Consider the following 23,367-nt stretch of genomic DNA (forward strand, 5'->3'; position numbering starts at 1 on the left):
GACTGCATAGGAGTATAATGAAGAATAATAATAATAATAATAATCAATTATACCGGAGTCGTTGACTTGACTCCCGAGATCAATGCCATTCTCACTGGCAGGGAAGAGGCAGCAAGCACCCAGTTTGGGAATATATGTATGATCCATCCACCTCCCTGGGAAAAATAAATAAATGGCGGAAACTCGCTAACAGATCCCCCTTTCAAGTCACTACCCTTAAGTTCGAGGTTAGTTGATCCCCTTTCCCCGGCTGCAGCTCAGTCATAGGCACAATTGCTTACAGGTAAACCGTAACCTGTTCCAGAGCGGAGACGCCGATCATGCGGCCCTCGAGAACGGCATCTTCGTTGCCTCTGGTCGATTCATCTACGAGAAAGGTCAGAAGCCAATTGTAGACTATAAGGTCAGCCAGGTCTGTAAAGGTTGAGATTGATAGACAAGATAGTCCCCTCCCGAGTCTGTCGGAGGGCATGCATAAGACAACAACCATTCAACTGCCTTATTCATTAATCGGAAGAGCATACATGTCCAAAGCCAAACCCGTATATAGTTTTGTATTCAACCGAAACCTCCAGGTTGACCCAAATTTTTAGTCATAGCAAAGGCGAGCGCTCATTTTGCTCCTGCTCCTCGTCTTCCTCTGGTATAGTTTCTGGCGCTCTGTGCTCCTGTCCTTGTCCCATCCAGCTCGAAATACCGCCTACAAGGCCAGGAAGCGCTCCTCCTATGCCTTCTCCGCTTCCCTCTTCTCCAAACTGGGTACCCCCGTACCCTCCACCAGTCCCGTAGCTATCGCCTCCAGGCTGCTCGTCTCCTCCCTCCTGCTGTTGCTGTTCCTCGTCATCCTTCTTCGCCATCCACATCTGGTAAGCAAGGTATGCAACAACCACCAGAAGCAGTGTACCTATCACCGAGACAATGCATGTGAGGAACGTAGCGGAGCTAACCGCACATCCAAATGGACGGGTACGTATCTCCCACCTCTCTTTAGCGCCGAGTGGGCATATCGAGCTATTTGTCAAGGGAGCAAGGAGAGGGAAGGGAGAAGTATTCGGCACGCAGGTAGACGACTATGCAAGCAAAGTCAGCTATGCAGAAGCATCAGCCAGGAGAGGATACGTTAGACGTGAAACGCATCTCGAGCGCTGAATGAAGGGTATATATATATATATAATCTGAGCAAGGGCTATATATATATCAGAAGAAAATCCTCCAGTACATACAAATGCGCACCAACTGCAAAAATCCGCAGCACGAAGACAGCTGCCGCAGTCCTGGTTCCGCCAGCAGAACGGTAGGAGGTCGCCCTGTTTGCGCTCTTCGTAGAACTGCTCGACGGCCATAGCGATGCCATTGGCGGCAGTCATGTCGGTTTCCATCTGAGTACTGAGCGTTCTAAGGCTGCGACGCCTTCCTTGCTGCGCTAGTTAGCTCTTTAACAGTGGTGAAATAGGTGCAATCGTCTGGTCGACGAGGCAGAAGATGAGGAGTTTGCTCCATGGTCGTTTTTGTCCTGTTTCTTTTCTTTTCTCTTGCAGGCTGCATGTTTACACAAGCTGAACAGCAATTCCATACTTGCATGCATGCATGCCAAGGGCCCTTTTTTCAAGCAAGGGAGTCAAGTTGGTTGGCTGCCTGGAGAAAATTCGTGCATAAAGGGCTTGATACCGGCCAGTAAAGCGCCGAAAACGCTGGGCTGTCGGGCAGAAGAGGTTTTACCCTGGTGCTTCATGGTCGATCTGTAACTTTATATGACATGGACGGGTAGGGGGGATGCGCGATACTTAGATATATCAATATATTGAGACTTGACCTCGAGCAGACAGACATTCATTACTTGACCAGGATAGAGAGAAGAAAAGTGGTAGTGAAAAACGTAGATATCATCACGCAAGTAAACAATGCTAATAGGTTAAGGCTGGCTGGCTGTTTGATGAACAGAACAGCCCCTAGATGAAGGTATATTAGAATCCGTCAAATCGATCTCTTTTGGCAGCCGTCCAATCGGCCCGGCCGACGGGATCTATCAACTATCCTGGCGTTTGTTTTTTATTCCACGTAAAATAAACCCATTGCGTTGCTCATCTCATAGTACGCCGATAGAAAGACCGGGTAGGAATTAAACGACTCTCTTAACCTGTAGATATATGAATGAATTAGCTCCGGTATGTCTAGGTATATACGGGGAAAGGGACAAGGTACCTCGAAGAACCGCTTGAGCCACCATACTTGGAAGATGCCGTTTGCAATCAGGACAGCAAGCTGGAAGAGACTCCACCATTTCACTCGCGAGTTTGTGCTCTCCGCGGTGTTACGGTGGGTACGTTCACGGACAATGATGTACGATTGCTCATCCTTAACCTGGGCGAGCTCGTCGGAGAGTCTCATTACTGCACAGCAAAAGGTCAGCCAGCTATCCATATCTTCCGCGTGTAAGAAAAAGGTGAATGCGTACCCTCAGCCTCTAGAGGGTCAGACGGGTGTTCACTGGCAGGCACGTAGACAGTTCCATGCACGTTGAATGTCACCTCCTTGCTGTTCGACGACCAGGCCTCGTTGCCAAAGCAGTAGACATACTTTCCATCCCGTTTGGCGGTAAACGTGAACTCGTCGGAGGAAATCGAATTCTTGCTGTGAATCTTATGGCCGGCGGGATCCTCAACCTGTATTCCATCAACGAGTTAGCCTGCATGTCCACTGCTGCTGTATATCTAGATTTCTCCCATTTCCGCTCCTTCTGGCCAGTTTGTCTGTCCATTTGGCGACCAAGGTATCAACGCACCCAGAAATTAATGTCGAGGTTTCCGCTTCCGCCAAACTCGGTGTCTCCCGTCTGGAAAACCACGCTCATCTTATCATCGACATGGAGGTTCTCGAAGAAACACTCCCTCGAATGCGCCTTGAGTGGAATGTTATGTGCTGTCGCGGCCCCTATGCAGAGCAGGGCGGACACTGCGAGAGAGGAAAAGGCGAGCTTCATGGCGGCGCAGGGAGGTCGAACAACGGACAATTAAGAGGAAGACACGGTGAGATACAGCCTGTTGGACGCCGTAACCTGTGCTATGCGGCCGTCGAGTCGGGGGTTGAGGATGTTTTCTTGCTTGTCTTCGTCGTCGTCCGTCGTCCTTCTTTTTTGCGTGTCCAGAAGCGCACGGACCACATACGCAATCCTGGGCGTAGGAGAGAGATAGCAAGAGGCAGCAAAAGAGAGTAAAAGAGAATACTTCGTAGACGACGATGAAGATGACAGGTGAATAGCAGCTAGATGGACGGATATAGGATGGCTGAAGCTATTTTACGGCGTATACAGAGCTGCAGGTCTAGAATGTTTTTCGAGAGTGCTTCCGCTGGCCCAGAGTGACTGCCTGCTAGTTATTTAGATCGAGGGACCTCCCTTCACCCTCCTCTCTACATCAATAGCCGCTCAAACACCGTCGCTACATACAATTCTACAGCATTAGACTGACATGATACAAGACGAAGGAGAATAGCCTTGAACATGACACCCAAAGCGCGAAACGTACCGGGACAGGATATTAGGATGTCATTTGGCGATGTCTTCAAGAGCAGCAAGGCGCTCAAGGCAGAGAGAGAGCTGGTGGCCAGGAAGGCAAGTCGTTCAACCGCTGCATAGACGGGGAACATCAGCTAACAGGCAAGCAGAGAGCGCAGCTCAAGGCCGAGAGCAAGAGACTAGCCGACCTGAACGCAGCGATGGCACCATACACCAAGGTTCAGGAGGCAAAGAACAGCAGCGGTCAGGCAGCAGGGCCTCCAGGGCCTCCACCGACCGTAGTCCCTCCTCCGCCTGCTAATCTACCACCAGGGGCCGTTCAGCAAAAGCCTGAGGCCGCTGTAGTCCCAGCTATTGTGGTCCGGGACTGGACAGACGAGGACAACGCCCAGTTGAAGGGGCTGAAGGAGGACAACATCAGCTGGCGGAAGATCGCGGAGACGATGAACTGGCCGGTCCACGAGCTCAAAGAACGATGGCGAGCCATCAAGCCTGAGCCGCCGAAGAAGCCGCAGCCAGAGCCAGAAAAGGTCAAACAAGACAGCGTTCAGAAGAGAGTCGTGTTTACGGAGTCAGGCGATGAGAAAAAGGTATTTATGCCCCTCCCCTTTTTCTCCCCTTTGAATCCGTACACCCTTTAAATTATCCATATCCACACGCCTATGCAATGCCGTGTCCAGCTAGTTAACGACTTAGCAGGGCAAAGAAGCCCCAAAGGTGGTATATGCAGATGAGAGTCTGAGCACAGAGGAGGCTGTTCTGCTCAGCAAGCTTGCGGACAAGTACGACAAGGAGATGTGGTTACGCATCTGCTCCAAGTTCTTTGACAAGACCGGCAAGCGACTTGATCCAGACGAGGCCAGACGGCACATCCGTCCGTCGTAAGCCACTGTCACGGCCACGACTGCGGATACCAAGACGGCGCTATGCAGGTACCGTGTTTAGCGAGCCTTATTAGCTCCTCGATTCTACCCTGATCTCGTCGATATAAGTGTGTCCTGTCCAACGCTGCTGCCACCTCGACCTCTCTTATCTCAGACAGCGCCCTACCCCAGCATCCAATGGCCCCCCGTATAAACACATGTTCGCACCCTGGTCCACTCAGCCCACTCTCCCCCTAAAAGTCCAGCTTTCAGGGGGCAAAAAGAAACCAAAAAAAGTCTGGGCCTGCGGATGTTTCATGACTAAGCAGCGCTCTTTTCTCTGGTTCGACTCCGGGACTTTTTTTTTTGACGAAGACAAGGACGAGGAAGATCCATTAAGTTCTTTCGCTGCCGTCGTCATATAAAACTCTGGAGTTTGCCTCTCGACCTTGCTTTTCCCTCTCCTCCCTCCAATTCCTGTCGTTACACTCGACACCGTTAGCAACAACCCCTCTCCCAACTCGACACCTGGACACATCACCAACATAGGACGATAAAGGATGCGTTTCTCGACTGCCCTCTCGCTGGCTCTGGCGGTCAGCCCGGCTGCCGTCTTCGCTGCCGGCAACTTGGGGTTCTCTCTAGGCGTGAAGAGGCCCGATGGTCAATGCAAGGACCAGGCCGACTTTGAGAAGGACTTTGACACCCTCAAGGCTCACGGCACCACTGTCAGGACATACGCGGCTGCTGACTGCGGCAGCGCCTCTCTCATCCTCCCAGCGGCTAAGTCAAAGGGCTTCAAGGTGGTTCTCGGTATCTGGTAAGTCTCCACGAAAAGGATGGCCGTTCTGCTTTGATAATGATGACGCTAACGGCTTCAGGCCTGATGTTGAGGAGTCATACAAAGCCGATGTAGATGCCCTGAAGAAGGCTGTCCCAGGCAACGAAGATGTCGTTGCTGCCATCACCGTTGGCTCTGAGACGCTTTACCGCGGCAACTTCACTGGTCCAGAGCTACTCAAAAAGATCAAAGAGGTCCAGAAGGTGTTCCCCAAAATCACGATCGGCACTGCAGACAGCTGGAACAAGTATGCCGACGGTACTGCTGATGCCCTGATCGAGGGTGGCGTCAAGTACTTGTACGTGTCTTGCCATATTTCCGCCTGTGGTCTCTCATGCTTGAACGAAATGTTAACACCAATGTAGGTTGGTCAACGCCTTTGCATTCTGGCAGGGCAAGGCCATCGAGCAGGCCCCCAAAACCCTCTTCGACGACCTGGTCGGGGCTGCTAAGCGTATTGCCGACAAAGCCCCCCAGGGCTCGAGTCCCTACGTTGCCATCGGTGAAACTGGCTGGCCTACTGGTTCGTCCATCCGTACCCTCCTCGACTATCGCATAATTATACCTTACTAACACCTATATTATCTAGACGGCGGTACCGACTACGGCGCGGCAAAGGCTGGCACCAAGAACGCCGAGAAATTCTACAAGGAGGGTGTCTGCGCCATGCTCGCCTGGGGTGTAGACGCCTTCTACTTCGAGGCCTTCGACGAGCCATGGAAGCCCAAGAGCATCGGCGACAACGGCAATGCCGCTGACGAGACCCACTGGGGCATGTACACTGCTGACCGCAAGCCCAAGTTTAACGCCGACTGCAAGGTCAATAAGAAGAAGGACTAGGCTTGGTCTCTCAAGTAGTCTAATCGTTAATCCTTAATTGTTGTTGTATATCTGCATAGCTTGGCCATGGACATACACCGGTTCTCTTACCTCACCTTCTCTTCGTCTCATATACTTCGTCTGCTCTATCTGCTTTCTAATTACCAACACGAGTGCAAATATCAATATCAACATCGTCTTCCCGACCTCTTTTCCAAGTCTCTTTTCTCCCTTAACTATCGCCCTCCACGGCTTCAGCCCCTTTTCGCGTCTTAGTAAGAAATAATCAATGTTAGTTAGCGTCGCGAACACCAAAAAAAAAAAATAAGGAAAAAGAAAATAATAATAAGAATAATAATTTTGGCTTCTCGTTTTTGACATCGACAAAACCTCCAACTTCTTAACGCTCAGCTTTTCTTCTTCCTCTTCCTCCTCTTCTTCTTCTCTTGTTTTCTTCTTTGCGTCTTCGTTTCCCGTCGCTTTCCTCATCGCGTTCGACATCCCTCTCCGTCGGACGATCCGGCCTCGAGAAGACCCGAAGACCAAAAAGCGGCCCTCGTTCGTGAGCCATGGTTCGTTCCCTGGGCTAAACCACGGTTCCGACAAACTACACCAAGCACAAGGGGGAAAAAGGGGGGTGAAGAGACGACGTGTTTACTTGTCTGCGCGGTTCTCGTTCGGTTTATATATATATTATATATACATATATATTCTCGGGCGTCGGTTTCGACGGTTGCTGGCTGGCAGCGACAGCTCCTCTGTACTACTGCGGCCCTGCTACGCTTCTACAGCCAACGGCAGCACCAGGGCCGTTGAGTTCTATGCGTCAAGATTCCGGCGGACATCGAACGCGGCGAGCTTGTGCTTGCTGCATCAGACAAGACGGACAGTAAGATATCTTTTTGTTGTTATTTTCCTGCGGCGTTGAAGCGACAGTTACTGTTCTTTCTTCGACGCCGGCGTACAATGGCATTGGCTGCGTGTGACTGACGTGTGCATCACCTGTAGGCCCAACTCTCGCAGTCAATTCCCCCAATCCCGTTATCCTGCAGCCGTCCCTCCACCGCGAAGACGACGACGGTGAAGTCGAGCGGGAACATACGCTGACACTGCCACTGCGCCGGTCCGTCACTCCAGGTGCGGTCTCGAGCATCGCGGCAGGCACCTCGCTCGCTGTCCCCTCCGCAGGAGGATATCGCGGCCCAACCTCAGACGCGCAGTCGTCAACCTTTTCGCCAGACAACAAGCGGACAGACGCCAGTGCCTACTATACGGCCGCCTGGGGGTCCCCCTACGCCACGCCCAGCTCACGGAGCGTCTCCTGGCAGCTGAGGAGCAGACAGGGCGATTTCGAGTCTGAGCTTGACCTCGAGAATTCGCCCTTCTCCATCCGTACGACCGCTCGTGGTGAGGAGCAGCTGTTGCCGGACTCCGCTAGCCAGACCGGTATCGTACCCTTTCCCGAACTCACCTCGACCTTGTTCGAACGGGACCTGCAGCCTGAGAGCAGCGTCAGCCGGCACCGTGGGAAGTCCATCAAGGATTTCACGCAGGATTGGATCAATCAGTACCTGACGGGGAAGCCTCGCTCGGAACGGACGAATTGGTTGAGTGACGACTCAGGAGACAGCGACGTTGGTTCGTTTCTCACCGCATACCAGCAGCGTGTTGACGGTTCGGAAGGCTGGCTTGATCTCGACGACGACAACGACGACGACGACGACGCCAACAACAACAACAACAACTACTACAAGGAAGATCTTCTCAAGACGCCCACTGCGTCAAGCTTGCTCAAGGGGAAGAGACCAGAGTTTGGCTGGAAGTCCCGGCCTGCTCATCTCAGGGCAAAGCACGCTCCCAAGGCGAGCACGGCCACCCTGAAACAGTCCGACTTTTGGGATTTTGGCCAGGACCCTGAACCATCGTCCCGGTCCCAGTCTCGCTCTCAATCCCGGTCTCAATCACAATCGAGATCTCATTCACTTGCCAGATCCCAATCCCAGTCTGAAGCCTGCGACGAGGACTGCGCTTCCGTCACCATGTCAAACCTCGAGCCACTCAACATACCGGAAGTGCATCCGCCTCCACAACAACATACTTATGTCTCGCCCACAGATAAGCCCCTCCCACTTCCTCCAACACCGGTGGAAGATGCCCTAGATAAGCCTCTGCCTAGTGGACCAAAAGAGACCATTCGCACCGCTCCAGCCTTCCTACGACCCAAAAAGAAAGTCGCCTGGCGTGGAAAGCAATGCATCATCGCACTCCCTCTGGAGGATAGCCGTGGATCGGCCGAAGGGGGGAAAAGACTTCTAACACCCGCCGACGTGGAGCAGATCTTGGATAGCTGGGAAGAAAAAGGATACGATGTTCGAGGAACTGGCCGCGGAGAACCGGTCACAGTCGATCTGCAGAATCGCCAGACCCATCCTGATCCTGCAGACACCCGCCGGGAACTCGAAGAAAAGCAGTTCCATGTCAGTTTCCCAGATCAGTCCGTTTGGGAAGAGTATGTCGATTTCTTAAAGGAAGAGAAACTTCGTGCTCTCGGCGTCAGTCTGGGAGATCCAGAGCCCAACCCCATCATGTCTCCTACGCCGGGAGCCATGAGCCGCAACTCCTCTCAGATGCCAATGCTACCAGGACATACCATCTCTCCTCCCGTCCCTACCTCCTCTGCCGGCAGCAACCATCTGAACATGATGCAGAACCCTTTCTCTCCGGCTTTCAACCAATCCACAAAGGCAACTTCCAACATCAGTTCAATGAACTCGCCTGCATCACCCTTTGGATTCCATCCCGAATCTCCCTTTCAGCAATTCCAGCCGGTGTATGGGAATGAAACAAACTACCCATTCTTGCCATTCCAGCCTACTCCGCCGGCACACGGCACTCATACTCCACAGAATCTTTATGGTATAAGGCCAAATGGCATCACTCCTACAAACATAGGCAACATGCCCAACCTAGGTTCTCTGCTGCACTCTGTCTCACCTATACTCGATGAGTCGAAGCAGTACCCTGGCATGGCTAGTATGCTACCCCATTCACACTTTAACAACCCCTATGGTGTTAGTACGCCACAGGGTCGAATGAATGAATATGAAAACACCATGCATCACCAGCCCATGGATGAACCAAACGTTGAAATGGAAGGGGAAGCAGATCCCACCCTTCAACCAACCCATTCTGGCCCTGAAATCGCCCATCCAACCCCTCGAGGCCATCGACACAATGTGAGCGAGACTCTGCAAAAGGGGGTTGAAAGGGACTACCAGATGGAGAATCCTGTACTCGAGGATGAGCCGAGAGTGGAGGATAACTTGATGAATTCTCGATGGACGGCACCTGAACAACAGATAGGCCAACAGATGGGCCAACAGCATTCTTTCTTCCCGTCTGAATCGATCAACCAGTCCAGTCGACTCCAACAACATATTTTCAATGAGCAACAAGCTCACAAGTCTCATATCGAGGAAGAGGCATCTGATCTTGAAACAAATCCCAGTGTCAAGGATGTCCGCTCCCCCGTGGATGACTACCACACTCACCAGGCTAAACAAAGCACTGGCTCAACATTCATCCCGGGACATAAGTCCACATCCTCCATTTCAAAGCTCAACGTCGCTGCCAAGGCATTCGACCCTTCCATATCCTCTTTCTCCCCAACCAACTTCTCATTCATGCCCAATAATACCTTCCAGCCAACCTTCAGCAGCTTTCATCCACGGCCTGCTTTCAATCAGGATGTGCCGCAAAGCGTTTCCCACAGCGCACATTCCAGCGGTTTCAACGTTGAAGCGCCAGCATTCGCTCCAATCCAGAAACCTCAAGAACCAATATCCACTCCGAGTAACTTCAAGTTCTCTTCCGCCACCTTCAATGTTGCGGCGCCAGTGTTTAATCCCGGAACAAGCTTCACTCTTCCCTCATCTGAACAGAAACCTTCTCCATCAGGCCCACGAACTAAGATATTCGATAACTTTGATCCGGCAGCAATTGTCCCACCTACCAAGGCGTCCAAAGCCATTCCTATTGTGCGTCCGGGGGATAGAAAAGAGAGCAATGACCAACCTGATGGCGATGCATCTGGTAGATTTGGCGCTCAGGGCCGAGAAAAACGGGCTCGTCGCGTCGAAAGTCATGGCGGTGACCATAGTGACACTACTCGTGAACTTATGTTTACCATGTCACCTGCTGCTGCGGCCGATTCCAAACGCACTGCTACTCTGATTGAAGACAGTGATGAGGTACCTCCTGAAATAGCTGCGAACCGCAAGAGGACTGAAGAGGAGATCATCGAGACTATTCTGTCCGCGCATGACGATGATCTTGAAGAAGTGGAAGAAGGTGAAATTGTTGAAGAAAACGACGATATCAAGCAGTTTGAGTTCAAAAACAAAGAAGATGCTGCTGCATTCAATGCTGCTCATCCTTCTATTCTTGCAGATGAGAAGATTGTCGATGACCAGGAGACTTTAGAATCTCAGCCCGCGCAACCTGAAGTCGGAGCAGATAAAGATGCTGCTGTTGACCAAGAGGAACAAGATACCATTGTTGAAGGGGATGATCAAGAAGAGCACGAGTCACTGGGGGAAAATATCGCTGATCAACCCAAGACCTCAGTACTCAAACCTACTGCCAAGCCATTCGAGTTCATATCAAGCAAGCCTCCAGTGTTGAAGCCTATTTCCCCAGTTGCATCACCCCTACAGACCCCTATTTCCAAGCCAAAGAAACAAGGCCTCTACGCTTCACGATACGCTGTTTCCGAACCCGATTCCCCTGAGCCTGTCAAAAGCCAGAGTGCTCTTACAGCTAGTCTCAAGGCAGCTGAACAAGCTGAAGAGATTGAAGAGGATGAGAAACCCACTGTTGAGGGCGTCAATTCTTCAGATGAAGATGAAATTGATGCTGTCATGAAACAGCTCAACGACGGCGACTCAAGTGTTGGTGTTGAGAGACGGGAATCTCCTTCGAAACCTGTCTTCCAAACTTCTTCTGCTAATAACTCAGTGTCCAACCTCGCACAAAGACAAGTTTCTCGCAGTGACGCTCCTAGCCCCTGCCTGCTAGACGAGCCGCCATTTGAGCAGGAAAGCCCCGAGATACCAACATATGAACGTACTCAGCCTTCGCCCTCTCCTCTCGTGCAACGCAAGCCAGCAGTCGGCGGCCCGCCTTCTATCCGTCAACTAAACACTCAACCGCAAGATCACATCAGTGACTGGGATGATGCAATTCTATCTGGTGACGATCTAGAACTTCGACAGAGAGCACCATTCTTCGAAACCCATGTCAAAGACATAGTTCGGTCTTCGATGGGAGACCATCTTGCTCCCATCGAGCGAAGCTTGTCTGCCATCCAAGTAGCGATTTCACAGAATCCCTCATATAAACCTCGTTCAACAAGGGTGGAGCATAGCGACGCTGATGACGAGGATGAAGAAGATGATGGCGATCACCGGTCACGGTCTCCTCGGAATAAGCATGATAAGCTCGCTGTGAGAATCAAGGCCATTGTTTCTGAAGCACTGGCCACACACCGCCCAACACCTGTGCCAGAGCCAGCTCCAAAGGTTGATCTGTCCGAAGTAACCTCCACGCTTGCCGAAATGAAAGCTGCCATTGCCTTGGTATCGCAACAGCAAAGTCAGACAGATGGCATCCGAGATGTCATCTCACAGAGCATCTCAGACCATCCAGCTCTCAAGGCCAAGGAGGTGGTCATTGAGGAGAAGCCTGACTTGGCTCCAGAAATGGAGAAGCTTAAACTACAGGTTGAGGGGCTACAGAGCATGCTTCGACTAGCTGATGAGCGCGCTGAGAACGAGTACAATGCTCGACGAGCTGCCCAGGATGCTCTAGCTCTAGCTCAACAACGATCGGAGGCTGCTGAGCAGGGTATTATGGCTGAACGCGAAGCTAAGGCCGCCGCTGAGGAGGCTTTGGAATTGGTCAAGAGCCAACATCTGTCTCAAACCCAGAAGATTGAACAGCATTCTAGGGACCTTCAAGAACAACAGGAGATGATGCGTCTTACTCTTTCAGAACTATCGAACAAGAACATCGATCTTCAAGGCACCCTAGATGAATACAGAACAAGCGCGGACCAAGCTCGAGCAGAGAAGGAGAGGTTCGAAGAAGAAAACAATGATCTTCTTCGTACCATTGAGATTCTTAAGATTCAGACCGATGAAGGCACGGACGTCAAGCAGAAACTCCGCGAAAGATTTGAGAAACTACAAGGAGATATGACTTCGCTTATCAAGAATATTGCCAATGAACAAGCTGAATGGAGGAAGAAGGAAGTCGAGGCTAACATCAAATACAATACCTTAAAGGCCGACTTTGACCGTGAGCATAAACAGCGACAGAAATTGGAACTTCACATTAGCGATCTTGAGCAGAAGGAGATGGAAGCCACGAAACTGAGATTTATCTTAGATCAGTCTCAGAACGAAAATGATAAGCTTGAGGCACTGCTGATGAAAGTTCGACAGGAGAGTCACGACCACCAAGCCAGGGCTGCCCAATTTGAACGTGAAGCCAAGGCGGCGATTGAGAATAGCCACTTTGAAGCTGAACGTGTAAGAGCATTGCTAGAAACGGATCTCAGTGCCGCACATCATCAAGTCAACTTCGTTCGGACAGAGCTGGAGGCTCAAATCTCCAATGTACAGAGCCTTCTCGACAATGCTAAGATGGACTCCGAAACTGCCAAGGCAAGATACGAACTCTTGCTTGCAGAAGCTAGAGATTCCAAACTAGCCGCTCTTCATGATGCTGCTGAGTCCAAGGAAGTGGCCATTCAAGATCAACGTCGCTTGCACGAGCGTACCCTCAACGACCTCCGGGAACGACACGCTCGTGCTATGCACAACACTTCGGAGGATAGACAACGTGATGAAGCCCATTATATGGAAGTTGTTGCTCTGCGTGATGAGAAGATTGAGCACCTTCAGGAGAGGGTAGCAAGTCTTGAGGAGAAGCTCGAAATTGCCAAGTCTGCCGCCCGGGCTGCTGCAGAGGCTGCTCAGACTGCTAAGGCCACTCCAGCGCCTCAGCAGGCGGTTCAAACGACCTCTCCATCAATGACTTATGCTCAAGGATCTGAAGTTCCCGATAAGATCTCACCACAGGCTTTGCGGGAATCGATCATGGTATTGCAAGACCAGCTGCAACAACGTGAAGGACGAATTGAAGAACTCGAACAAGAGCTATCTACCGTTGACAGGGATGCTCCTGCGAAGATCAAGGAGAAGGAAACAGAAATTAACTGGCTCCGTGAATTACTAAGTGTCCGCCTTGATGATCTCCGAGATCTCATCCGAGCCGTCTCACAGCCATCATTCGACCAGCACACGGTCCGTGATGCTGCAATTCGCCTTCGAGCAAACCTACAGATGCAACAGCAGGAAAAGGAGAGGGCTATGTCCGGAGGCAATAGCCAGTTTCCTAGCATAGCATCGCTTACCAGCCTTGCGTCCTCCCCTCGCGCATTGCCGCTAGCTGCAGCTGCAGCGTGGGGGAACTGGCGTAAGGGGAATGGCGGCAGCGGCAACAACAACAATAATTCGGCACCCACGGCATCTTCAAGCAACAGTAGCCACAACGATGACCAGCTCACTCCGTCCAAGCCGCCCAAGCCGGCGCTGACAGCATCTCAAGGCTTTCTCTCTGGACTTATGACGCCCCCTAGCTCAAATACACGTGACCCGCCTGTCGTGCCGCCCGCCCCGATAGGACGACGAACGTATGCCGAAACCCGGCCGCTACGAGGGCAGAATCCGGGCATCCGAAGATTATCCAGCCGCCAACTAGAAAACATTATGCCTCCCACGACGCCACCATTGCTACGCAATTCAAGCTACGACCATGATGCCGAAACAATGCATTATGGCGCCAGCAGCTCGACAGATGACAATGACAATGACAGTGTCATTGGCGGCCTAATTGGGCGAGAACCTGGCACCCGATCTATCGAAGGACCATTTGGCCCTGAGATATAAACTTTCAATGACTTTTTATTTTCATTTCTCTATTTTTTTTTTTTTTTTTTCACTTTCATATTGATCTATTTTTTTGGCCCCGTTCCTTACTCATATACTGTTCCATGTTTTTAAAATCTTATACCAGCACATTTTTTACAATTTCACTTCCCTCTCCTCGCCCCTTCCTCCCACTCTAATACACTTCTTTGGATTTGGACCCTTTTTGCATAGCGATTACGATCTTTCCACCCTTCTCAACACCCTGTTTACCTTATATATTTAATTTCCCAATGGTTATTTATTTATTTCCTTTGTTCTTTTACGGCTCTCCTTTTTAGAATTTGTGATACCGACTCTGCTTTCCCCTTACTATTATTCTTCTCTCTGTATAACTAATCATTCACGTCCATCGTTTATCTCTCCTCCATTTCACCCATCTCTTCTTTTTACCTCCTTCGTCGTCCATCACTTGACGGCAGCCTAATGCTGGAAATGCTTGGATCCTCAGTAGTTCATTGCCTTCCAAAGTTAACTAGCCCATAGCAGACAAAAGAAGTAGTATTTGACATGATTCTCCAGATGGCGGGATACTCCTACCTTAGCTCCATATACTTAGGACTTCCAAGCTGCACACACTGCCCAACTGTGCGCTGTACCTCGAACACCCTCCCCATCTACTCTGTATAATTATTGACGACCCGAGGTTGTTGGGTTGGATTGAGCGGCTCCTCGCGCTAAACCTTGACAAGCGGGCAACAAGGTTAAGTTTACGATCAAGTGGGTCTTTGACTTCAATGACGTTTAACATTTTATTATTTCCTTACTGTTGACAGTGACATAACTATGACGTTCCTGAGCATGGGGCTTAAGAATCTGGTATTCCGCCTTAGATTCTAACTAAATAGCAGCTGTAGCTATCATGGCTGGAATGGAAATCAGTTAAACATATTTGAGATCTAAAGGAAACTAGTTAACTGAACATAAAAAATTCAAGTGCTTGAAGAAAAATGTCAAAAATAACATGAAAGTAGAGGTGATATTAGGTACAACCCTCTCTATGAAACTGTTTGAAATTCACGAAAAGATAAATTCCCAGTATTGCCTTTAGCTAGCCAGTGGCCAAAAAGGAATCGCTTCTATGACGACGCCAGAAATCCGCACGCTCATGCCATATCGAAGGGAGGAACCAGCCGCCCCATTGTTCCAATACCGACACTGAGAACTCCCATGAAATTTCATTAAGAAAATCCTCTCCCCAGATAGTTAATTGTCCACGGTCATTATGTGGAACTTGGAGTTGCAGAGTCGTGGGTTGCAATGATGGAGGAAGGGAAGGACCCAGTCTTGCGAGGGTGAGAAAATGTATTCGGCTATCGAGTTGTGTTCCATCCACAACGAGGTTCAATACTGGGTGAAAGAGTAAGTGTAGATAGCTGCGGATCCGGTTGATATCGTACGGAGCAAAGATGCATAGTCGGTTAGGTAACCTGCTAAGCTCATGTATGGAGCTGCTAGTGGGGAGTGCAGGATTGGGAGGCGCTTCAGGGGCCCCGGGAAAGTACGTATTGGAGATGGAGTCGTTCATAGTTATAAGGGAGTCCGTTTCTCCTGAGCTGGAGTGTGAAGGGACCCTAACTGAGAGCATTGAAGGGGAACTGCAGTTCGACCCTAGCCTTGACAACGACTCATTCTCCCTCCGAAGTTCCAAATTTTCCTGTCGCAGCTGCTCTATCATATCCGTCTGGCTTGAGATCCGTTCATTTTGTGCTCGCTCAAGGTTCCTGATATGTTCCTTTCGCCGCTGCCCTAGAGAACTGTTAATAGTTGCTATTTTCGGAGCCCTTGGAAACTCACTAAATATCCGCTGAGCATTTCGGTTGTATTCTCTCCTTCTAGCATCTTTATCCCCAGCGCTCGCTTGAGACATGTTCCCTTCTTTTTTGTTTGTAAACGTTTTGTGCAGGTGTTCTAGCCACGCAATTTCATTCCCTGGGCGTCCAAGAGCAATAGGTGGATGCCGTGATGGTTCTATATATAACCAAATCCATGGCCCAGGGGGCTAAATGACATATTCGTCCGAGCCTCGGAGTACAGCAAAGAGGGCCAGGTTGAGCCTCGAACAGAAGAGCATAGAAAGCAATACGATTGACAATCAACTGTAAATCATCAGCTCCCTTCTTCAGCCCGACTCTTGAGCCACAGCCGTTGAAAATCTCCACTGCCCTGAATAGATCGATCATCCACTCCGCTGAACCCCTTCGGCTCCTGCGGCATATATCTGTCTTGACAAGATGTGTCGTGGAGGTGCAGATGCAGGGAGAACCGCACATGAATCAATGAGCCGTTTAGCCGTCGGAAGTTTGTCAACTAATGGTAAAAGCCTTAAACCCGTCTACCAGTGGGTTCGCTACCCTGGCATGGTCAACTAACTCTCCGTTGGACACATAGTTACGGACGAACTAAGTAGGCTGGAGATTGCATGACCCACTGCACAGCAAGCCATCAACGGACATGGGCTCCTGGATGCATGTATATGCATGCCCAGGAGTACATAATAACTTCTTGCTCTCCGATAATATTGGATAACAGGGAAAAGTCACGCGTAATCCTCTATCTTGTTCGTTATTTCAGCCACAGTCAGGGTATATCTATACTCTGGTGATGCGTTGGAAGCCCCATCCCAAACATAGAACATACATAACTAGTACATCGGTATGACCCTATAAAATTGAGCACCAGAGCTGTCAAGAACGAACATTTGATTGTTTCGACTGTGTCAGTACTGGAGTCACAAGCGGCTGACGTGGCTGGGGGCAGCGTACATTCGAGTTTGATGTATCCCTTGGCCTGCAGGAAACCATGTAACTCTCGCTCAAGGCTGCATTGCGGCTCCAGTCTGAGATTACTACTACGTATCTGTGAAGCCACAACCTTTTTATAACTATTTGTATCTGTACTAGGATGATATTTATTCCTTCATTTATACGTCAGTATTATATTGTTGCATCTCCTGAAAGCCTGACAATTATTAATCGCCGCCTTCTTCGTTGCCGTTCCCCTGAATGTCCTCGCCGCTGTCCCTACTGCTGCCCCTGCCGGTGGGTCGAGAAGCCTCTACTACCACTAACCGTACTCTGGTAGACACTGCAATACCTGCCACTTTGGAGGGTACTGGCGCGTCGAACGTCTTCCCGGTACGCAGGGCATCAGGAGCGCAAAGCCGGAGATTCTTCTACCAAGAGGTATCAAAGCCAGTTTTGAAAGAAAAGGACCTATCAATGCCTATAAATATTGGTTGTTCTCAGCTTTATCCACCCGTTTGAGATTTTTCCTGTTCGTATTGCATACCAATATGTGTACATGGAACGAAAGTAGAGATATCTCTTTGTAGGGTTGTTACGGCTGAGGAATGTAAGCTCTTTGCCATTTAGTTCGAAATCAAACCATTAGAATAATGACGAGTAAATTCCCAGGGTTCAATATATTGAACATACCTTCCACTTGTGAGTTACTTGCAAACACAGCCCACAACTGTTCTCGTAACTCCTGATTGATCAAAATGCATTTCCTTTTAGTTTCTTGGAATTCGCCCGTCAGTTGTAGGACAATAGCAATGGTTCCATTATCCGGCCCTTGCTGTATTTTTTTGTATAATTTGGGACCTGGAATTGCATTAGTCAACCAATATCATCTGTTGAGTCGAATTTGTGCTTTGCATACTATTCTTTGGGTTTTCTTAAAGCTACTTCAGTCACTTTGAAAAAATTGTTCAACATACACCCCTCAAAGTCTTGGTACCAGGTATGTTTCCTTCACGGTATCTACGTCGTTCCACTCAGTAAGATGGCGCCAAACTTTCCTCTGCCCATGGAAATCTATTGATACCCAGAGGTACTGAATAACATTAATTCTGAATCTTTCCTAGGTCAATATTTTGTAGTCTTGGAGGGAAGAAGCTACCACAACTCGCGTTATTGTAGTAGTTGAATACGCCCTCTCGAGGATCTCAAGGTCCGTTTAATTGTTTTCGACCCGCGTCAATTTAAACAGATATTTATTATTGACCTCAGATTTAATATATCGATACTGCCTTTTGATGATCTGTAGCTCTTGCTGCTCTTCAACCAGAGGTGTACTTTTGGTCAACAGCCTCGCGCTCAGCATGGTACGCTTTGGTCCGAAACCCATCCTGTAAGCCCATTTGAAATCTGTCATAATACTCAACGCACTTATACCGGAATTCGCCATGCTTAGCTCTCACTCCAAAATGACAGGCATCGCATAAAGATTTATTGTCTTCAGTCAATACCGTCAATGTCGATAATAGTAATTCATATTTTCTTTTCATTTTTTTTCTTATAAAAAAAATATAATAATAATAATAATAATAATAATAATAATAATAATAATAATAATAATAATAATAATAATAATAATAATAAAAAGAGACTATTTTTTGTACATAGTTTTATCAAACTCTTTAGATGTGTATATTCTCGACAAGCATGTTGTACTTCCCCATCAACATGTGGATCCATAGCAATGAGGCTCAAACCTTCGACGTTTTAGCTTTCTCTGTCCCCACTTGATCGAGCTTAACACTATCTGGCATAGCTAGAATTGACCTCATCGACTTTCATCGAGTATACCGCAAGGACGGTAAATGTGATACATGATCCTGGATGGACGATATATACATAGAGATAAATATTAGCGAAGCTACATGAATATCATATTTATCCCTCTCTCGCAGACGGGGATATTTGTCTAAAGAGAGCAGAGTTCTCAGTAACCGTAGGCTGGATTATACTAATGCCATGAATAAAAGTTTTGGAAAAAAAGGTACAACATAAACTGGATACTCTATTAAAGCAAATAAAAGAATATCAAGGTGCAGTAAATTCACCCAATATTTATATTTCCCCCTTGGTCAGAAAATTCATATCCAGTGGCCAACGCCCTGCGGGTCTAGTTCACCGTACTCCTCCGAGGAAAAATACCAACAAGAGAATCGAAAAGAAAACAACTATAATGAAACCCAGACTCTAATACTCCGTAATGTACATGTACACCAAGGTAATGAATGGACTAGCGCAAGAAAATTGGCCACGCAAAGCGTAAAGTTATTCAGGCTAAACGGTTTGAGCTCGATGCCTGATAAGTCGAATGTTCGCGGGCGACGTATGCGCCTGTGGCGATGCGATGAGGCGCTGGTGGTTTGTCGCGAGATACCCGGAGGAATGATATGGCTACACACAGTAGATGCGTATGTATGTGGATTGTATATCGTGGCTGAGTGGACGGCCAGTCCGACGTAGCGTTAAATTCAAGCCATGTAATTAAAAATGCGTAGCAAAATCGCTTGCTAATATGATGTAAAAAAAGTGACCGTTCACAAATAAAACATCGAGGTAATAATGTCGAGTGGCTAAATGATTATGCGTTTCTCCCTGGCAAGTATATCTCGGAGGTCCTCAACCATGGCTCTTTGCGTTGACTTGCGAGGAAGCTTTGCAGGGAACAAAACGATAGCCTGCCTTAGCGCCAAAACACCCATGTCACCCCAGAAATTAACGATGCGGGGTGCAGAATAGCGCAGCATGGCCGTTAGCACGACAAGATGCGTATCTTGTACTTCTGTGGGGGGCACGTTGACGATATACGAAAGTGACTTCCAGAAATTGCTGTTGGGATAAGGGTTTTGACGCGGACTTTTAGCAAAGTTTCGTAATGCTATGGCTGCGTATCCGGCTCCTAGGCCTGTCATGCGCTCCTCGTGGAGCTGGGCACTTATGAATGGACCGTTCTTCTCTTCTCGGATCCAACCAATCGCTGCTTTTCCTTGATCGGTCGATTGGTCTCCGTAGAAGCCCCAGAGCACAGGGCAGAGGAATCTGTATTTTGCCAGGAGAATGTCGATCATGGATTGGCCTTGGTAGCAAAAGGCATCCATGGAGAATATCTGCGCTGTAAGCACGCCTAGTGGTTCGGCGCATTTTGTAGTCACGCCTGCTTCAGCCATAAGCTGCGCAAGGACAGATTTCGCGAGGATGTTCAGCAGGTATACCCAGAGAGCCGGGACCTGTGGGTTTTCGGCATTTGCAATGTTCGGGGGAGGAAACGCGATGAATTGCCGTATATCTACGCTGGGTTCTGCTAGTTCCTGCGCCTTCTTCAGAATCGCCGCGATTTCCCTTGTCTGCATAAAATTGAAAAAGAAAAGAAAAAGAATTAGTCAGTAATCTCATTCAGTGATAACCTATTAGGGAAAAGGAGGTACTTACGGGTTTCTGGTTTGCTGTCTTATCGTCTGCTACCAATTGGCCGACACACTTTCGGATAGTTCTGCGCATGTCACCCATATGCTGCTTCAGGATGGCGTTTGACTTTGTCTGGGCTCTCATGTAGGACCGGAAGTCCTTCAGATGAGTATGTAACTTCAGGTAGCGTTCATGCTCTTGGATTTCCTGCTGGGTCCGATGATTGATACCAAGGGCTGCCTGTTTCGTTACCGCTTGTTGCTCCTTTGCCTCGGCTGCTTTCCGTTTTGCCTCCTCTTCTGCTTTGATTCTCGAGTCATCGTCCGCCTTCTTCTTCTCTTGCTCGGCCTTTTCCCGCTGGAGTCGCGCCTTCTCTTCCTCGGCGGCCTTCTTTGCTTTCTCGGCTTCTTCGGCCTGTCTAGCTTTCTCTGCTTCCTTTGCTTTGCGCTCTGCTTCGAGCCTGGCAGCCTCTTCTCTCTCCTTCCGCTCTTTTTCCTCCTTTTCTTGCCTGATCTTCTCCTGTCGCCGTCTCTCAGCTTCTTCTTTCCGTCTGCGTTCTTCCTCTACCGCCTGCAGATGGAGTCGGAGCGTCTCCTCTGCCTGTAGCCTTCTCTGGTCACGCTTTGCCGCCGCGGCATTGAGCGCGGTGGTGTGAACCTCTTCTCTCTCCCGATCTATCCGATCAAGCTTCTCGTAGAAAGTCCGGCTCTCATAAGCTTTGACAAGTTTTAATTCTTCGCCATGTATGCGAACCTGTTCTAGATCCCTGGTCAAGTCCTGCAGGAGCTGTCTACTAGGGCTGTCAGGCGCACGATGAGCAAGAGTGTTCACTCGAACCATGATTTGGCTGGTTGCACTTTAATATCCAAACTCGATGACGCGTCTAGGGAGTGGGCGGCGGCGTGTCCAATTTGCCTTTTCCGAGGGACCGAGACGAACAATTCAGACACACAGAAGAGCAAAGCGACCCAGGGAACGCCAGCAGTTAGCTGCTATGGGCGTAGTCTAGATCAGACAGCCAACCGACGGAGGAGCAGCAACGGCGTAGTGTTAATGGACACAATTGGAACTACCCAGCACCGATGGCGGGACTGAATTAAAGAGCAGCAGTAGAGAGCTATTTCCCAGCAGAAGAGGCCAACCCCAGGCTCGAAGGGGATTCTCCCCCGAAAGGAGGAGGGAGGTGTTCTTCTTGCGGGGCAGGGCCAGACAACGGGGGGGTTTGCCGGCCTTTTATCGAGAACGGAGGAGGAGGGAGAGTAGGGTTATGACGAAACGATCCACGCAACAGGCGACCTCTGCTAAAAACGAGAGTTAGTAAAACACACACATCCCGCAGTTCCAATGGGGGTGAGCTTACCGCCAACCACTGTTGCAGCGTTTTCCTGGGGCTGCTGTTGGTTGTGTTGTCGCCGCCGTCTCGTCGAGGTTGAAGAGTTGAAGTTGGTTGAAGTCCCGACGCTTTGGCTGCGCAGGGGAAAAAAAAAAGATAACCAAGCGCGATGATCAGATAACTAAGCAGGCCCCATAGCAATCAACACTTGATATCAACACAACAACAAGAACACCGACAGCGACAGCGACAGCGACATTATTGACAGCGATGCTGACAGCCACGATGACATCGACAGTGACTGCGAGAGGAGGCCAGCTACATTCAGACGAAAAGGGATAACCTGTGATTAAACGCATAGCCGTTCCAGTGGCTCGTCTTGAGGCGATCGAGCAGCCCAAGCCGACACGCCAGCGCCATTGCATCACCGACTCGGCCTGTCTCAACGGCCGTCAGCTGTCCCAATGCCGGCCTGCCAGAGTAGATATAAAACGGCGTAGATTCCAGCGTAGACGCTCTTCCTGCTCTCTTCTCTCTGCCACCCGCACTTCACCGTTTCCTCCTTGTCCCTTCGTTCCAGCCGTTGAACCTCACCATCACCATCACCATCACCATCACCATCACCATCACCATCACCATCACCATCACCATCACCATCACCATCACCATCACCATCACCATCACCATCACCATCACCATCACCATCACCATCACCATCACCATCACCGACCCCTTAGCTACCTATCCCTATCTAATAACCTCCTCTCCCTCCGTCAAATCACCTCCCAACACCCGCCTAGTAATCCGCATTAATCAGCCTTTAATCAGCCCGCAGCCAGCTTCGCTGCCGGCCGGCTCTGACGTCTGTCTCTCTGTAAGCCTGTAAGTCTGCGCTGCCCGCCAAGCCCTGGCCCTTTGCCCCCCCAAGCCTAAACGGGAACAACAAAAACCTCCTAAAAACCGTCGCCGCCGTCAACCTCGCTCCCGTCACCTCCTCCATCAACCACCCTCTCTTCCTCTCTTCCTCTTCCTCTCTCTTCTTCTTCTTCATTCCTGTTCTTGTTCATACGTCGTTGCTGTCGTTGGCCGCATCCGCATCCTGGCCGTCTCTCCTTTGCCTGTGTCTGCCGGCTTGTTAGCCTCTCCTTTTGTTGGTGTCTCGGACGGCCGTCCTCGTTCGCCTCCTGTCGCCTCCCCCACGCCCAACAATCCACCCTCATTCAACTGGTGCTGCTATACAGCCTACGCACTCTCGTCTGCCCGAGATCAAGCGCCGGAGACGAGCTCAGTCCCTTGTCCGAGCTCCCGTCGACCTCCTGGGGGTGCAGCTTGCTACGCTGTGGTGTGGCCTCGTCGGAGCTCTCTCCACCAGCACCACCAGCACCACCACCACCCGTCCAGCGTCAAGCCGGGGCAGAGATCATCAGCCAAGCAGCAAGATAAATCCGCAGAAGAAGAGGAAGAAGAAGACGAACGAAGAGACGCTGAAAAAGCTGCCTTTTTGCTTCTTCTACTTCTACTTCTTCTCCTCCTCTGCCAGCTGCTTCCTTCCCTGCATCCTCAGCTTCTACGGCCCTTCGTCCTGTCCATTCCTTCCCAGAAGCTTTGCATAATTTGGCTCCGAGTCAACATAAACAAACGAGAGACACAGCATACTAAAAACAAACTGCACACATTGACACACTCACATACCACTTGCACACACATCTTGGATCACATTCACAGAATACGGCATACTTGATA

The 23,367-nt window shown here is 49.8% G+C and overlaps 8 protein-coding genes across 8 annotated transcripts; 4 read left to right on the top strand and 4 right to left on the bottom strand.

Annotated features, from left to right (window-relative positions):
* Positions 1-593: 593 nt before the first annotated feature.
* Positions 594-1,379, bottom strand: ARB_02793 (uncharacterized protein; the record flags this gene model as incomplete). The annotated part of the gene is made up of 2 exons (XM_003010850.1): positions 594-1,070; positions 1,224-1,379. The coding sequence occupies 2 exons, from the start codon at positions 1,377-1,379 to the stop codon at positions 594-596; spliced, it is 633 nt and encodes a 210-aa protein (XP_003010896.1).
* Positions 1,380-2,049: 670 nt separating this feature from the next.
* ARB_02794 (endosomal cargo receptor (Erv25), putative) lies at positions 2,050-2,851 on the bottom strand (the record flags this gene model as incomplete). The annotated part of the gene is made up of 3 exons (XM_003010851.1): positions 2,050-2,390; positions 2,456-2,663; positions 2,783-2,851. 3 exons carry the CDS (start codon positions 2,849-2,851, stop codon positions 2,050-2,052), a joined length of 618 nt encoding a protein of 205 aa, XP_003010897.1.
* Positions 2,852-3,010: 159 nt separating this feature from the next.
* Positions 3,011-3,645, bottom strand: ARB_02795 (uncharacterized protein; the record flags this gene model as incomplete). Its single annotated transcript, XM_003010852.1, has 2 exons — positions 3,011-3,290; positions 3,446-3,645. The coding sequence occupies 2 exons, from the start codon at positions 3,643-3,645 to the stop codon at positions 3,011-3,013; spliced, it is 480 nt and encodes a 159-aa protein (XP_003010898.1).
* A 69-nt stretch (positions 3,646-3,714) lies between these two features.
* Positions 3,715-4,802, top strand: ARB_02796 (uncharacterized protein; the record flags this gene model as incomplete). Its single annotated transcript, XM_003010853.1, has 3 exons — positions 3,715-4,104; positions 4,214-4,395; positions 4,553-4,802. 3 exons carry the CDS (start codon positions 3,715-3,717, stop codon positions 4,800-4,802), a joined length of 822 nt encoding a protein of 273 aa, XP_003010899.1.
* Positions 4,803-4,937: 135 nt separating this feature from the next.
* Positions 4,938-6,058, top strand: ARB_02797 (GPI-anchored cell wall beta-1,3-endoglucanase EglC; the record flags this gene model as incomplete). The annotated part of the gene is made up of 4 exons (XM_003010854.1): positions 4,938-5,197; positions 5,259-5,516; positions 5,584-5,741; positions 5,808-6,058. 4 exons carry the CDS (start codon positions 4,938-4,940, stop codon positions 6,056-6,058), a joined length of 927 nt encoding a protein of 308 aa, XP_003010900.1.
* A 945-nt stretch (positions 6,059-7,003) lies between these two features.
* On the top strand, positions 7,004-14,049 carry ARB_02798 (myosin class II heavy chain (MHC), putative; the record flags this gene model as incomplete). Its single annotated transcript, XM_003010855.1, has 2 exons — positions 7,004-7,019; positions 7,046-14,049. 2 exons carry the CDS (start codon positions 7,004-7,006, stop codon positions 14,047-14,049), a joined length of 7,020 nt encoding a protein of 2,339 aa, XP_003010901.1.
* A 5,410-nt stretch (positions 14,050-19,459) lies between these two features.
* On the bottom strand, positions 19,460-21,131 carry ARB_02799 (uncharacterized protein; the record flags this gene model as incomplete). The annotated part of the gene is made up of 2 exons (XM_003010856.1): positions 19,460-20,230; positions 20,316-21,131. The coding sequence occupies 2 exons, from the start codon at positions 21,129-21,131 to the stop codon at positions 19,460-19,462; spliced, it is 1,587 nt and encodes a 528-aa protein (XP_003010902.1).
* Positions 21,132-21,635: 504 nt separating this feature from the next.
* ARB_02800 (uncharacterized protein) lies at positions 21,636-23,237 on the top strand (the record flags this gene model as incomplete). The annotated part of the gene is made up of 5 exons (XM_003010857.1): positions 21,636-21,733; positions 21,866-21,969; positions 22,137-22,498; positions 22,553-22,774; positions 22,866-23,237. 5 exons carry the CDS (start codon positions 21,636-21,638, stop codon positions 23,235-23,237), a joined length of 1,158 nt encoding a protein of 385 aa, XP_003010903.1.
* Positions 23,238-23,367: the final 130 nt, after the last annotated feature.

Source organism: Trichophyton benhamiae, assembly GCF_000151125.1.
Source record: "Trichophyton benhamiae CBS 112371 chromosome Unknown contig01320.20, whole genome shotgun sequence".
NCBI lineage: Eukaryota > Fungi > Ascomycota > Eurotiomycetes > Onygenales > Arthrodermataceae > Trichophyton > Trichophyton benhamiae.